Source organism: Abrus precatorius, unplaced genomic scaffold (assembly GCF_003935025.1).
Source record: "Abrus precatorius isolate BTA unplaced genomic scaffold, Abrus_2018 Scaffold7, whole genome shotgun sequence".
Taxonomy (NCBI): Eukaryota; Viridiplantae; Streptophyta; class Magnoliopsida; order Fabales; family Fabaceae; genus Abrus; species Abrus precatorius.
In genome coordinates, this window is record NW_020874417.1 from 34,009,850 (window position 1) to 34,026,638 (window position 16,789).

General features: G+C 30.9%; 2 protein-coding genes across 3 annotated transcripts; both read left to right on the forward strand.

Moving 5' to 3' along the window:
* Positions 1 to 6,568: 6,568 nt before the first annotated feature.
* On the forward strand, positions 6,569 to 7,272 carry LOC113871998 (NDR1/HIN1-like protein 26). The gene has a single exon (XM_027509138.1). The coding sequence runs from the start codon at positions 6,595 to 6,597 to the stop codon at positions 7,270 to 7,272; it is 678 nt and encodes a 225-aa protein (XP_027364939.1). The 5' UTR covers positions 6,569 to 6,594.
* A 4,218-nt stretch (positions 7,273 to 11,490) lies between these two features.
* LOC113871996 (cysteine-rich receptor-like protein kinase 10) lies at positions 11,491 to 14,444 on the forward strand. Of its 2 annotated transcripts, XM_027509134.1 has the most exons (7): positions 11,491 to 12,322; positions 12,805 to 12,945; positions 13,037 to 13,158; positions 13,248 to 13,458; positions 13,550 to 13,787; positions 13,891 to 14,041; positions 14,130 to 14,444. In XM_027509134.1, the coding sequence occupies exons 1-7, from the start codon at positions 11,491 to 11,493 to the stop codon at positions 14,442 to 14,444; spliced, it is 2,010 nt and encodes a 669-aa protein (XP_027364935.1). The 2 variants fall into 2 exon arrangements, with proteins under 2 accessions (XP_027364935.1, XP_027364936.1); XM_027509135.1 differs by lacking the exon at positions 12,805 to 12,945 and having other exon boundaries at positions 11,944 to 12,145.
* The last annotated feature ends 2,345 nt before the right edge of the window (positions 14,445 to 16,789 follow it).

Genomic DNA, 16,789 nt, shown 5'->3' on the forward strand with positions numbered 1-16,789 from the left:
TGTGTAAGTATGATTTCCATTTTGGAAATAGACATGGTCGATAACAGTTAACACGCACCTTTTATAACGGAAAATAGCTTTCTAAGAAAAACTCTAGTTTAGATCGATGCAGCTGTAAGTAAGAATAAACAATGTTTTCTTTTTTATCTATCAAATTAATTTAAAATTTATTAATATTTAAATTCCTTATTATGATTCTTTATTTGAACCTGACTTAATCCTTAATTAAGACTAGGACAGAGTAAACGGCTATCATTTTTTGTGTTAAAATATAATTCTGACAGGTTGATTATAAAAACATTTGTAACAATTATCATAAATACGAAAAAATTGATAAATTGAGGATGAAAGCTATACTATTTTATATATTAAAAAATGACAATAACAAAAACTTCATTTGTTGGATTGTTTAAGTTTTATATAATCAAATAAATATTCATTTAATCGTGCCAAATCAAACACAATCTCTATAGAAGCTTAAAGAAAATCAAAATTATTTCAAGAGATATATTATATAAAAAATAACTAAACATCCTAATGTGTATGTGCCAAGATATTAAAATTGAAAATACAATAAATTCTCGTAATTAATGGCATTATCAATTGGAATATCTGTGTCGCTCAACAGAAAATTACCGAAATATCAACTAAAAGTTGGTTTAAATAATTCTTTCAGTTTTTTTTTCTAAAAAAAGGTATTGAATTTGAGTATTATATTCAGAAAAATTATTAAAAAAGCTGATTTATTAAATCTTATTAATGTTTTTATCTCAATAAAAAAAAATCTTGTATGGAAATGATAGCAATGATTAGAAGAATAAAATACACAGTGAATTGAGTCGGTTCCTTAGAGTTTGTTTAAGAAATGAAGCTGGATTTATATATTTTCTAAGACACAAATGTTTGCTCCGTATGAAAATTTGCCTAAAAAAAGAAAGAAAGAAAAAAAAAAACCCTTAATTTAATCACATAGATCACTTACGGTGCCTTCTATCCCCCACCAACTCTGAGCAGATTGTAACTCCCTTTTTGCTGATTCTAATAAAACAATGCAAACAATTATTTTTAGTCTCCCTTGTTTACCTTCACTGATCTTTGTCTTCATCAAAAAGCCTTTTTAGGAAAGGGGTGTCAAGACCTAATATTATTATAATGCAAAAAGTATTTAGGCATAATAGAAAAGTGTATGAAATATGCTTGCGCATGAAAATGGTTTGCAAATTAATAATTCACTTACCTTACAGTAGGTTTTCTACGTCATTGTATAATGTTATTTGCCTTATGCTTTCCATGTGAGCTCCACATACAATAGTACAACTTTCCTGTTGTTATTTGGTGTATAGTATGGTCGGCTAAACACGCATTATCTTGCCCTGCAATTTGGTCGGTTCATATCCCACCTTAAAAGTTATTGTGGTCACATTTTTATCCACAAAATATTTTTCTTTTATTTCTTTGTCCTTATCAGGGAATTGAAACCATGCATAAAAATTCCCACGGTTTGTGATTATATAAACATAAGGACCATAACCAGAAACAGAACTAGTTGGGTGCGGGTTATGATACCATCCCTTCTTTTAAACTCGACAATTAATATAATGACATATTCATCACCCACCAACATATGTCTACATATAAAGTAGATTATAGGGAAAGGGACGGTGACGTGCTTTTTTGTTAGAATGAGAAATTAAGAAGGCACCAATTGGTGTTCAAGTTGCACGTTTAAGCTTTGTGTTCGGTGTATAATTTGTAGTCTCAAGTAATTAAGCTTCCCAATCAAAATCCCATTTCTATCTTGATTACGTCATCTTTGAACATATGAGACGTCCATCTCTTATAAGCAATGTCTACATTGCACCATATGAACATGGACACTTGGACATGAGGTTTTGATGTTACAGGATACATAATACATAATAATAATAATCATCCTCTTGTAATTGCGAGAAGGTTGAAAGCTAAAGGACCAGAATAATTATGCTTCAGGATCTCCATCTGTCTTTCAAATCATCGAGACAATGCTTTTACCTGCATTCCTAAGTAACCAAAGGTTTGTGTGAACCAGATCTTCATAAACGACAACATGACATTTAGTTACAGACGATATTAAAATTAGGTAAATACTAATTAATGTCTTCAAGTTATTTGGTTAAGAAATCTAAAATATTTTTATAAACTATTATTAATATGTATTTTATTATTTTTAATATATCACAATATAATTTCTAATATTTTTTATTTTTAATTAATCAGTGTCAAGCAAGACCCTTAAGATTATATATAATGGTAGAGGAGAGAATATGGAGACTCGTGCTGCCCGTTATCAATGTAGGTGGAAATAAAAAATTTTAAATATTAAATTTTACGATAAAAATTAAAATTTAAAAATAAAATCATACCGATATTTTTGTAAAATCACATAATTTCTAAAATTTATTATATAACATTAATTAATTTTTATTTTTGATCATTCGTTTATACTTGTATGAATGATACAAAAACTGAATAACAGAGATTGAATGATACAAAATAAAAACTTCTTCATATAACAGAACCTACGAATTTGTCCCAAGTAAAAAAATAAATGTGTCTTTTACACCATTATTCTTCATACAAGTTTGAGCCAACCACTCATTGCCTATCCTCCTCACTATAATATAATCTTGCGAGGCCTTAAAATTCAAACCCACAGGTCGAATGCGTTCGAAATATAAGACAAGACGAAAGGTCTTTATATATATTAGGCGACAAACTTCCATTACATTCTGAAAGAGAAAATATAGCATTTGATAACTTTGCAAGCTTGATGACAAGCTCACAATACTGGACTGAAAGGAATGTTTTGGTATGCTGTAATATATTGCACTTGCCAACAAAAGTGTTGAAGCCAAAGCGGTTTGTATTCTTATGCGACGATTTAATTCTATGTTCGATAGCACCGTATAGAATTGCCATAGATATAGTGGTTTATTGCTCTTCAAAACTTTATAATGGTGACCTTGTGAGGATCAATGTGGTCTTAGTTCAGTTAAGAGTAATACTGGTAAAGGCTCCAATGCACTTTTTTAAACATTTTTTTTTAATACTGATTGAAATTTATTTTGAGACACAAAATAATGAGAGTAATCTTTTTTATTCAACAAGTCTTGCTCATAAATTTATGACTTTTAATAATTTTCAGTTAATAATAAAGAATATTTTTAAAAAAATTATATATATATATATATATATATATATATATATATATATATATATATATATATAAAAGAATACATGTTCAAACAGGTTTCTCATTATCACCAAAATTTACGCAATTTGACTTGATTTTGACAAGTTCTTGATTAGTTTGAGTAATTCTTGAGCCATATCGCCTTTGAACCTGCAGCGATTTGTGACCATTTATATAATTGTTCCACTCATTGTCTTGTGGGTGGTATTATGCAAGATCACAAGGAGAGAGATCCAAGATACTTCCTTGCAGGCTTTGGCTTGTATATAATCCACGTGCCCATACCCTATCTTGCATACTTAATAAAGTGATAATAGGAGTGAAAAAATAATTAACCACATACATATAGGGTTTATTTGCACTGGACATTGTTGCCTCATGACAGAATATATAATTCCTTTTAGAAGAACGAAGCCAAGTTAAGATGACTAGACGTATAACTCGTAATTTGGTATAAACATTCACCATTTTATCCTTCATATGCATAATCTTATTTTAGCCTTATGGCTTCATAATCTCCATTACATTAATTGTTCACTCTTTTTCCTTCCAGTCTTTGCATTTCTACTACCGATCATACTCCTGAGCATTACTGAATTCGAAACACACAGATTTCCGTACATGCATACCTTTATTGATATATAGATATGCTTGATACGTACATAATACCTAGGTACGTAGTTAAAAAACAAAAAGAGTAGAAAACTCTTTTTAAAAGAGAAATCAAACATATCCTAATTCTCTTAATTTGATGTTTATTTGGAGAGTACCAGTAATTGGACGTCAATCTTGCGAGCATAGGTCACCACAGGACTTGTCTTGATGATCTTCAGTTTAAGTAAGAATGTTCGTTTAAGTATCTGACATAGCTACTAACATTCTTAAAATATATATTATTTGAAAAATATGAAGGAGATATAGAAGTACAGACATATACATCGAAAATAAATAAATAATAGTTTCATTTGCGAATAAACTGTCGGTTTACAATCTTCTTCTGTTTTAACTTTTTAAAATAAAATGAATTATAATGACAATATCATGTAATGGTATATTAGTCTCTTATACTAGTAAAATTATTTGATTTATAATATTTAAATTAATATTTTTTAGATAAAATTTAGATCAACAAAAACAAGCCTAACAATATAACTACTGGTAAATATATTTTTTATTTGTAGTGATAGCACTCAACAATAATTTTATTTATTCGCTTTACTTGGTTTTCATACAATAGTTATACTTATAATAATGAAAAAAATTAATAAATGAGTGTGAACATTGATAATTATAATATAAAATATTTATTAAATTAAAACTTTAGAAATTATTTAATATTTATTTTTATAATATAATTTAATATATTTAATAAAGTAAACAAATAACACCCTTTAATAAGATGATTTAAGAATAAATATATTGATAACCAATAAATTAAATCATTTACCAATCATATCTCCGAAGAATGCCCTTATGTATACGCTCTCTGATAAGCTACTGGAATATTTTTTTTCTTCAATTATCTTATTGTATATAATTCCTTTCTTTTATAACACGAATTATAATTTAATTTTAGAAAAGAAAAAAAGAAAACTATTAAATAAAAAAGATAATTATAAGAAAGTAGATACTGTTAGTAAATGAAAATTATTGCATTATTTTATTATGTAATGTTGTTATCCAAGAGTATTAAAGAATTAACATCATACGGTTCGTTAAATTTAAATTTATTAATGAATTAAAATCAAATCATTGCCAATGCCATTATGATCACGGGATGTTTGTTAGCCCATTTTTCAAGCCCATAAAATTTTGGGCTTACTATTATCAAATTAAAATCCAGTACATTATTTTGTTTTTGGAAACATTCGAAATGAGTGTATTAAGGGGTTTTAAGGAAAAACCCAACCATCTACATAAGTTGACCAAGAAAACAACTCACGTACATAAAAAGAGAGAGAAAGCAAAAGAAATCAACTGCAATACATGAAGTGGCAAAGCCATATTTAATCCAAAGCCAATATCTAATCTTAATAATTCAAGAATCCCCTCAAGATCAAGCCCACGTTCCTAAATAATGGCGTTTTTAAGTTTGTTATTTATGAACCCTAATTATCGAGTGTTATTTATAAGTTTTTATTATGAAATTCAGGTAGCTCATGTGACAGGTGGGAATTGCACGCCAGCGATTTTGAATCAGTTTATTAAACTAAAATGGCCACAAATCTTTTTACATTTTGGGTCTTTATGTGGGGCTACAAATCTTATTTGCACTTTGTAGCATACATTTTTCTAACAATTAAGATTGGTTGATATTTTCTGATTGTGGGTGTGATTAAGATTGGTTAATTTACTAGATGACCATAACAGTATCACTGTAAGGCATCAACCTCGTATGTTTATAATTCTACCTTAAAGCCTTTTCCGGTTCATGATTTTTAGAATTGTAAGAAAAATATGTAGTTCTAGATTTGTAAATATCATCAGTGTCTGGTGACTTGGGAGCTAGGCAACGATACAAATATAAAATTGGGAAACATATGAAATGGGAGCCTAACATATAATATGTATTATGTGTCTGGTCCCCAATACATGCCTTTATCTCCTTGCCTAGAATTCGTATATACTTTATGCGACATTATACGAAACCTTTATACCTTATTCCCATCCAAATAATATTAACCTATCATTCTTTATTTATATCCTTGCTAGATGTATAGCAGGTATGATAACGATAAAGAACCATGTTAATTATTTTTTATTTTAACTTTTGATTATAAACAAAGTTACTGATCGCTATCATAACAGTCCTTTTTGCAGATTAAGTTCAAAATTTGCCTAGTTAATGAACAAAAACTATCCATTCGTGAATGTGAGTCATAATTCCAAATCCTTCCTCTGACAACATACATTTAGAGGGAAAAATAAACTTTTGATTTGGATTAAGGGAAAGTGAGTTCATAAGAAAGCGATTACTTTTCAAATTTATAAAAATGTAAAAGAAACAGAGTTCACTAAAAAATTTCCACTTTAGTTCTGCGTAGATAATTAGTAGTGCATAATGTTAATGTGAGTTGTTACGTAGTTTTACATTATTTGAGTAGCTACGTTCTAAGTAACAAGGTGTGATTATAATTCCTAAAAGGAGATGCAAAAGGGCAAAGCCTATAACTGAGAATATTAAAAAATGTTTTCTTAATTACGAGGAAGTGCAATGGAAGAGAGAAAGCTTATTCTTTTCTTCGTCGAGGTAGCATACTCAAAGTGTGTTCTTTCCTCTGCAAGATCACTACAAAAGCACAACCAGAAGAGTTCGTTTCTGAAACGTATCATCGATCATCTCCTACGTCAAACAAACCAAAATGCATGCTAACGACCGCATACCCGTTCACCATGTCCCGGGTCCGAAACCGAAACCCGTAAAGCGGCACCACTCCGCCCGGTACTACGTCCAGCGGGTCCATGATAGCCTCACAACCCGTGTGTCCAAGATAATTTGCGCCACCTTCTTGGGCCTACTCGCCATTGTGGGCCTAATCGCTTTCATCCTCTGGCTCAGCCTCCGGCCCCACCGGCCCAGGTTCCATATCCACGAATTCAACATGCCGGGTCTGACCCAAGAATCCGGGATCGAAAATGCCCGGATAACCTTCAACGTAACCGCCCGAAACTCCAATCAGAACATCGGGGTTTACTATGAGTCAATGGACGGGGCGGTTTATTACCGGGACCAGAAAATCGGGTCGGAGCCGTTACTTTCCCCGTTTTATCAAGGGCCTAAGAACACGACGGAAGTGGACGGTGATCTTAGTGGGGCTACGTTGACCGTTAGTAGCCAGCGTTGGTCGGAGTTCCAGAGCGATAGGGCTGACGGTATGGTTGTGTTCCGCTTGGAGTTGACGTCAGTGATCAGATTCAAGATCACGACGTGGCACAGCAAGCGCCACACGATGCACGCTAACTGTGATGTGGGCGTGGGACCCGATGGTTCCCTCTTGCTCAATTACAAGGAGAAGAGGTGCCCCGTTTATTTCTCTTGAGCTTCATCATCATCAGCATCTTATTGTTTTCACTGATTTGTTTTGTAAATGATTAACCTTGTCTTTCTTTGTCACTTACCCTATTCCCCAAAACATATTCATTTATTCCTTTTTCTTTTTTATAAAATATTAAATTAACCAATCTTATTATTAAATTATTTTGTATTATCTTTGTAATTTTATTTATCAAACTTCATATTATTTACACACTTGTCAATAAATTATTTCATATTTTTTATATTTAAAAAATGCATTATAGTTTAAAATAAAGTAATATAATAAAGTATTTATTTATTTTGTCTTTTATAAAATAATTTAACTGATAAAAAATTATATTAATTGATCTGGATTTTAACGGATTTGACTTCTATTTACATACACAGAGAGAATGTAACCTAAAAAAAAATTCATTCAATGTACCAGAAAACTTATTATGGTGTTAGTAAACTGAATGTTAAATTATCTTAGTTTGGGTTAAATTTGATTTAGAGTGAAATCATTCATGCTTAGAAATTTGTTCAATCAGTTTCTCGAGTAAATTCCTAACTATGAAAAGGGCTCAATTATTTATTATCACAAATTGTCAAACGTAAACTTGGAGAAAACAAGACAAGTGGTCGCATTCATCAATATAATTTGACACCCTTTTAAAACCAATAATAATAGAATGAAAAAATGTTAGTGTTATTGTTGAACCATTGATCATAATTTGACGCCTGGTAATTAAAACGATCTTATTAACTATTGTCATACAATAATTAAAAAATCAATAAATATTTTTATTAAATAATAATTGTATAAAAGTATATCAATAAATATTTCTTGAGAACGGGGAGGTAGTTTAATTGAGTGCGGCGTTATCATCCCTTCATATTGATTTCTAAAGGGGCAATATAAAATGGCTGGGTGGAAATGAAAGAATGTATAAAGTAAAGAAAAAGTTGAGGTTGGGAATGAACAAGGGGGAGTGAATCATATTTTTAAATACTTTTACTCTGAAAGACAATAGCACGATAACTAAAATATATTTTAAATCACTAGTCAGTTCTAAGTTCAAAAAGATTGCAAAAAGCATATTGATATGCCACCCAACATTTTCATGGATATCCTTTTTAGTTTGCATATTATGTCTGCTACTCATTTCCCTTGGCAAAGCATGGGTTCCATCAAGCTCCCACCACTTGTTCTGAATGCACAAGCAACAGCACTTCTGCTTCAAATAGCACCTGCCATTTCAACGTCACAACACTCCTAGATTGGACGAAAGTCCTGTAATTTCTTTTTGTGAACGATCGTTAATTAGGATTACATAGGTCAGGGAGGAATTATTTGATTCAAATTCAAGTGGATATTGCGGACTTGTTTCCCCCAGAACTATTTGACTCTATGGAAGTATCTTGGCTCATTAACCTCAAGCCTCAACAGCCCTTCAGTTCTCTTGTCATTAGCAGCATGTTTTATGCGTATCAGATAGAATGCAGGACATGTCCAGCAAGGATTTAGTAAGATGAGGCTAAAGATAAAATTTTAAAATTTGAATTAGAAAGAAAATTAAAGCTGTTTTGGTTTTGTTTTTTAAAAAGTATTTTTTAATCAAATAAAAGATTCTTTTTATTTGTATTTCTTTTCTCTGGTCGAAACAAATCAAAGGAAGGACCATGGAATATTTAGTTACCCACATCAAGTGTCGGGTCCACTTTGAGAGAAAAGGACTAACAACACTTACGAGAAGGTAAGTTTTGGAAACTTAAATCAGAGAACGGTCAATACAACATTTTTTAAATTGGAGAAACTTAAAAAAGATAATTATTATATAAATCTTCCTTTTTTCCTATCCTCTCAAAAATAAACTTCCGAAGAAAGCTTTAATTTTTGGAAACCAGTTGAAAAGTGAGTATATTTGCACGTTGAACTATACATTGCTTTTTGGAAAATGGGATGGCAAACCAAATTGCGGCATGTACCACCACCACTACAAGAGCATGGTCCAGAAACCACCCATTTTGCGAGAAGAGGAGAAATACCGACTGTCCTATCCAAATGTATATAGCTTCTTTGGCAATGTGAATTCGCATGAATATTGACCAACATAAAACCCAAAACACCAACAATCCTTCAAGTATATACATCAACCTCAAGTGATTTATCATCTCTTTAGCCTTCTGTTCTCTCTGCTTTTAATGGATATGATCAATATATACTTTTAATGGATTTATAGTCTTTCTTAATATTTTAAAATTGATGTTACTTCTTGGCATTACTTAAATTTAATTATATTCCATTAAATGTGATCTTCACAATTTCTCCGTTCAGTGTACTAGGTAGAAATCTTAAACAAAATCAAGCAAGATTGTTTCCACATGGAAAACGTTTCGTGAACATTTAAAAGGTTACAGCTTTAGGGGTCCTTTTGTATTGTGGAGTATATTTTTGAGATATATGTATATAAAAAATAAAAATAAAAATATTTTTTAATGAATTTAAATAATAAAACTCTTCTCCCATAATTGCAGTGTATGAAGAAAGTGGGTTGTTACTCATTATAATTGCTATAATATAGGTCATGTGGGTTTTTAAAAATGGAGTTGAATATAAAATGATTGGGTGGACATGACAACATGTAAAAAGAAAAAAAGTTGAGTTTAGGAGTGAAATAAAGCGAGGGAAATAAGTACAAGTGCGTTAGGCTAATATCATCGTACCATACTTCAAAAAAAATAAAAATAGAATGATATTTATATTTTAATCACCATTTAACGGCTTAATAATTTAAATAATACTTTTTTAAAAAGTAATTATCAAAACAAAATAAAAATATATATATTTTCTGTTTGGGATAAATTTTTATTATGTAAGTAGATATATTGTATTTAAACTAAAAAAAATTATTATTTTTATTTAATTATTTTGTCTAAAAGAAGGACGAAATACTCCAAAACTTGACATGTGTAATAAATTTTGTATAAAATAGAGATGAAATCATAGAAATTAGACACATATTCAAATTTCGTTAAATTTGTCTCAATTTAAGATAAAATCATAGAATCTTGATACTCGTTCACATTTAAACTCATATGGATACGAATGTGGTGTTACCCCCTAAACAACAAGCTGCCGCGCCACCCAAATATTTAGCAAAATTTAGGCACTTGGCTCTTTTGTTGTGTTTTGTATAGGTATAGTTAATCTTGAATCATCATTGTCTATAAGTCTAATTCAAGAAAGGATGACAAGTCAATTTTGATATAAAATTTCATACAAAAAAACTTAGAAGGCAAAACAAAAGACGATTGTAAGAATATCTGATGATTGGAATAAATCATATGCTACATTACCAATGTGGTTAGAGTACATGCAATTTCATGCTCCAAGATTTGTTTATAAGATTAACATGAAGCCATTTGTTGTTGGACATCAAGAGGACAACAAATTTAAAGTATTTAAGCGATTGTTTTAGTGTTTTGATTGCAACAACACAAGATGAGAATAATTGTGTCCTACCACTTACATTTGCTTTTGTTGAAGGAAAGACTCTTTTAGCATTAGAATTGTTTTTGAGAATGATTTGTGTGCACGTAACAACAAAGACATAAATATGTTTAATATCTAATAGGTATCTAAGCATTAAAAATGTTATTTCAAATCCACATATTAAATGGCAACCTCCTTATGCATAACATGTTTACTGCACTTATCATATTGCGAGCAATTTCAATCATAGATTCAAGAATATTGAGTTGAAAAACAACTGACAAAATCATGCAAAAACAAAAAAAAAATCCTATGCAGGTCACTAAACGACAAAAATGATATAACAACTTCTCGAATCACGAACAACTTCTCGAACCACAGAGAAGAGAAGGAAAAAGGTAGACGCTTTACTGTTGCTCCACTTACACGTGGTCCAATCAACGTGTTTTGTTTTTGAGTAAGACAAAAAGGTGATTTCATTTGACATAGAGACAAAACAAGCTGATTAGGCCACGTGTCATGGAAAGTTTAATTCAAATTTTTTTAGATTTTTGTCTCTTTTTTTTTATAGGGAATGACTTTTTTTTAGTTTTATTTTGGTAATTACTTTATAAAAAAGCATTATTTAAATCATTAAGTCCCGATTAACTCAACTTTAAAGATTATAAAGAAAGCATATGTATCTGCCACACCATATCACCAGCATTGTTTGCACATTATCTGAGCTCCGAGTTCCCATTGCGAAAGATGGGTTCTTTTCATTTGCTCCTTCTGCTTCCAACTTTCTTTTCGCTCTTTGTTCACTGCTCTTCCTTTCCTATCACTGAAGCAGCTATCGATCAAGCTTCGAAAGCTTACTATAACTGCACAACGAACGCCACTTTTGCTGCCTATAGCGCTTACCGTTCCAACGTCAAAACGCTCCTAGATTGGCTCTCCTCCAATGGCACTAACAATGCCAGATTCTACAACACCACAGTTACTAGCAAAAACACTGCAGACACAGTCTATGGTGACTTCATTTGTGTAAGAGAGATCAACCAAAAACGTTGCCAAGAATGCGTAACAGAAGCAGCCAAACTTATATCATCACTATGCACAACCGCAAAAGAAGCCATACTCTGGTACCAAGTATGCTATGTGCGCTATTCTGATCGTTGTTTCTTCTCTACCGTGGAGGAAAGTCCTAAACTTTCCTTCATGAACGTTCACGATTATGTGGGCGATGTTGGGCGCTTCAACAATATTCTGTGGGATATGATGAACGATTTGAGAACTGAGGCAGCAAGTGCTTCCAATAAATCAGCTGACAAAGAAGTAAACATCACAGACAACCAAAAGCTATATGGCTCCGCTTGGTGCCTTCCATATCATTCCAAAGACAACTGCAGCTGGTGTCTTAGTGATGCCATAGCAGAAATTCCAACCAGTTGCTGCAAAGGAAAAACTGGAGGATCAATAATATATCCCAGTTGTTTTGTTAGATATGAATTATATCCATTCCACAAGTCACACATCAGGGGTGATTTGTTGCCGCAGCCACCACTGCCCAACAGTCCTCCTCCTATTACTTCACCAGGTTTTATAGCTATGATTATCTCTCGTTTATGTTCTCGTAATTTTCTTACTATTTCTTAAACAATGAGGGATATGATGCATGAGTGGTTTTGGCAGAACAGTAGGGTCAGATGAGATGATTCCGATCACGCTTATTCCCACACGTTACTAATGACTACTATCTGGCAAAAGAAATATATTCTACTATTTGAGTACATTGAGAATATATATTGACCAGTCAGGTTGAAAAAGCATCAGTTATACAGTGACTATTAGCCTTTGACAATAACAATACTTTCATTCCAAACATTTTCTGTGAGTCATTCACTGTGCATATTACTGTCAGCCAAGCTCTATTTTCTTTCCCTTCTTCATTCAAGAGGAATAGTTCAAAAGATAAAACTCTCACTAGTTAAGACAAATCTATTGTTTAGACATGTAATTATAATCTAATACTTCTTGTTGCGGAGTAGAAATTGACATAAGGTATTGATATTCATGCAGGAAAAAGAAAACAGAAGACACTGACAACGATTGTGATCGTTGTTCCAATTGTTGTTTCACTGGTGGTTTTATTTGTGGGCTGCTGCTGTTTTCAATGCAGAAAAGAAAGAAAAAAGCAACATGATATTCTCAAAGAAAGCTGTAATGTGAAAATATACACTTGTTTTTTACGCAATCTAGAAGCATTTCCTTCAACCAAATAACTTACAGAATTCGAATCTATTTTCTGTAGTTGGGAATGAAAGCACCACTTTGGAGTCCTTGCGATTTGAATTAGCCAAAATTGAAGCTGCAACAAACAAATTTGCTAAAGAGAACAGGATCGGCAAAGGCGGATTTGGAGAAGTCTACAGGGTAAATATATTAACTAGTACCATATTAAAAGGGAATATCAATTGCAGTCTACTTGTTTATCATGTTAACTAGTTGAATATGTTTTTCAGGGTATTCTGTCAGATGGACAAGAAATAGCTGTGAAGAGGCTTACTGGAAGCTCCCGGCAAGGTGCAGTGGAGTTTAAAAACGAGGTTCAAGTTATCGCCAAGCTTCAACACAGAAATCTAGTGAGGTTGCTTGGATTTTGCTTAGAAGGTGAAGAAAAGATACTCATTTATGAGTACGTGCCAAACATGAGTCTTGATTATTTTTTATTGGGTATGATACATCTAACCTATATTAGACAATTATAAATCCAGTCTGATTTGAACTGCATACATCACCATTTAAAATAATGACTTATTTCTAGATACCAAGAAGCGAAGACTACTATCTTGGTCTGAACGCCAGAAGATCATCATAGGAATTGCTCGAGGAATTCTATATCTACACGAGGATTCTTGCCTCAAAATAATACACCGTGATTTAAAACCTAGTAATGTTCTGTTAGACAGTAATATGAATCCAAAAATCTCAGATTTTGGGATGGCTAGAATTGTTGCTGCTGATAAAATTGAAGAAAGCACAGGCAGAATTGTAGGGACATAGTAAGTTTTTCATTCTACTTCATTGACTTTTTCATGTCTGGTTTTACCTATCAATCATTGTTGTTCACACTCACTAAACAAACTTTTCGTGTTTTATATACAGTGGCTATATGTCTCCAGAATATGCAATGTATGGACACTTTTCTGTGAAATCTGACGTTTTTAGTTTTGGAGTCATGGTTCTGGAGATTATTCATGGGAAGAGGAAAGGTTGTTCTTCTGAACCAGAGGGTATTGATGACATCCGGAGACACGTGAGTACAAAATTTATTCTATTCTATTCCATAAATGGAAAATAGTGTTGAGGGTATGATTTGATTCGTTGACTAATGGAGATTGTAGGCTTGGACAAAATGGACAGAGCAAACGCCTCTGGAACTATTGGATCCTAATATGGAAGGACCTTATGCACGAGAAGAAGTCATCAAATGCATTCACATTGGTCTGTTATGCGTTCAGGAAGATCCAAACGATAGACCCACAATGGCAACGGTTGTGTTTTACCTCAACAGCCCTTCAATCAACTTGCCATCCCCTCATGAACCAGGATATTTTAAGCGTGATAAAATAGAAGACAACAAGACGACCAACAAAGAATTTGATTATACCAGTGATTCCATTAACGGAATTACCCTAACCAAATTCTTTCCTCGTTAATACTATGGTGGCAGTCTTGGCTGCCTCATCTGTTACTTATGGAAAATAGAATTTAACCATAAAATGATATTAAATTGTAACATATCCTCAAGCACATTTACATATTTAAATACAAATAATAGGAAAATTCAGAAAAATTGGGCAATAATGTTTGAATTTGGGAAACTACATTCCTGGTTTTTTTGTAATGCCACCATAAAATTCAGAGTTACCGTAAATAGAGAGAAGGCATAAAGTGTGACATTTCATCAAACAGTTATTGCAGTAAAAGACATGGTCCACAAAATGAAACAAGTTTGATAATGTTATATAGGAATTACAGTATAATGGGTATAAGAAACGATGAGGAAATCACCTGAGTCCAGCTCCACAAGACCACGCGAGTTCCCTGAGTAAAGAATAAGAACTAGTCGTAGTAGACGGGTTATGTAAAAGGAAGAAGAAAAGGCCAAGTAATATTTTTATATTTTTTTAACAAATAGATATCTTAAATCGATTAAAATGCAAATTCAGTTTCTATAATTTTTTTACCGTTTTACTATTTTTATGAGTATACAAGTGTTCATTATATTTGGATCTTTATTATTTTATTAATAGAGAATAAAGTGTAAATTATAAATGAAAAGCAAAGGATTAAAGTGTAATGAAATATTTATATAAAGATTAAAACATAAAATTTTTTAATACATAAATTAATTCATACATTAGTATTAACCATAAAAATCAAATGTATATCTTAACCACTTAAATTTTAGTTTTATCTCAGTCGGTTCTTACAATTTATATTTTATGTAATTAGATATCCATGATTTTAATTTAATTTTAATTAATTCTTAAGTTTTATCAATTTTATAAATAAATATCTTAAATTTAATCATTCTTTAGTTTTTGTTATAACTTTTTTCTTGTAAACATCAAAATATAATAAAATTGCAATTTGTTAGAGGTTATATGACATTGTCAATGAAAATTAGGCCAATTGACCATAATTGAATTTGTATTTCACAAAGACACGTTTAAGTTTTATTGCTGATATAAAAACTTCGTTAGTAAATAATTTATAAATATATTAGAAGCGTTTTTTTTATTTTAAAAGATATTCCAATCCTAATAAACTCTGAAGATTTAACCCATCTAAACTTTTTATGTATAAAAAAAATATATTATAAAAAACTGACATTGTTATCTCCTTTGATACTCAATTAATTGCTCGTAAAAAATAGACTTTATTTCTTTTGATAAGAAGCATCAATATAAAATTTAAACGATACCAACACATCTGCATTTTATTTATGGAAGTGTATCATTTTGTATCTTATTAGGTTAGTTGTGTATTCATCAATAATATTAACAAATACCAATAGGTCTATTTTTTTCCTACAGTAAACCATATTATATTTTATCGTATCAGAAGTAATTAGCTGTGCGTTAATTCATAATATTAATAAATTTGAGTCACATTATCAAAAATAAAATAATTTTGAGTCAAAATCAAGCTCAATTAATGTGAATAGTTTTTCAATTTTTTATTTATATTTTATGTAAAAGAAAGACATTATAATTTTTTTAATCATTATAATTTTTTTTATTGTTGATTAAGTTTAATATATTAACTTTGAATTTTTCATCTTTATATATTTGACTCCAACAAATAGTTTTTAACTCCGTCCCTGTAGGTCGCCTATTTTTTAAGCACATTATTCATGATTACATTAAATACGAAAGAAGGAAGAAATAAAAAAGAAAATAAATAAAAATATTAATTAGTGTTTGATTAAAAAATAAAAATTTGTGTAAAAACTATTATTAAGTATAAGTTTTTTAATTTTTTAACCCTTTCAAAAGTAACTTTAAATAAAAAATTAATCTTGATATACACAAAATTCTCTCGTGGACGGGCATCACCATTATTTCACTCAACAAAGTGCTGCAAGAAATTTCGATATGGGCAAATTCAAGGAAACAAACATCCATATACTGAAAATTCAAATTACTGTAAATTGTGATACACCCAAACACCCGTGACATTACAGGAAAGCCATTTGGAATACCCCGTTCCAGGAAATGAAGACGTAGAACCTTGGCTTACTGCTTCGTTGACTTTTCTTCTTTTAGATTACCTTTGAGAATTGAATTTTGAAACGAAAGAAAAACGACGATAGATATTTTATTTTTAAATTTAAAGAGATACATAATATTTATAAAAATAAATAAATTATCAATACATTAAATTTTATATTAATATAATATTTTGTAATTTTTAAACATAAAATTAAAAATGAAAAACTTGTTCTGTCTTCTGCATAGTGTAACTCTCAAATTCAGCCCTTGTTATTTAGAATAGA

Bases quoted from the DNA above. Each gene is read 5' to 3' on its own strand.
- LOC113871998 (XM_027509138.1), top strand. From the start codon at position 6,595: ATGCATGCTAACGACCGCATACCCGTTCACCATGTCCCGGGTCCGAAA.
- LOC113871996 (XM_027509134.1), top strand. From the start codon at position 11,491: ATGGGTTCTTTTCATTTGCTCCTTCTGCTTCCAACTTTCTTTTCGCTC. The intron at 13,459-13,549 runs GTATGATACATC...ACTTATTTCTAG, and splicing joins TCTTGATTATTTTTTATTGG to ATACCAAGAAGCGAAGACTA. The intron at 13,788-13,890 runs GTAAGTTTTTCA...TTTTATATACAG, and splicing joins GGCAGAATTGTAGGGACATA to TGGCTATATGTCTCCAGAAT.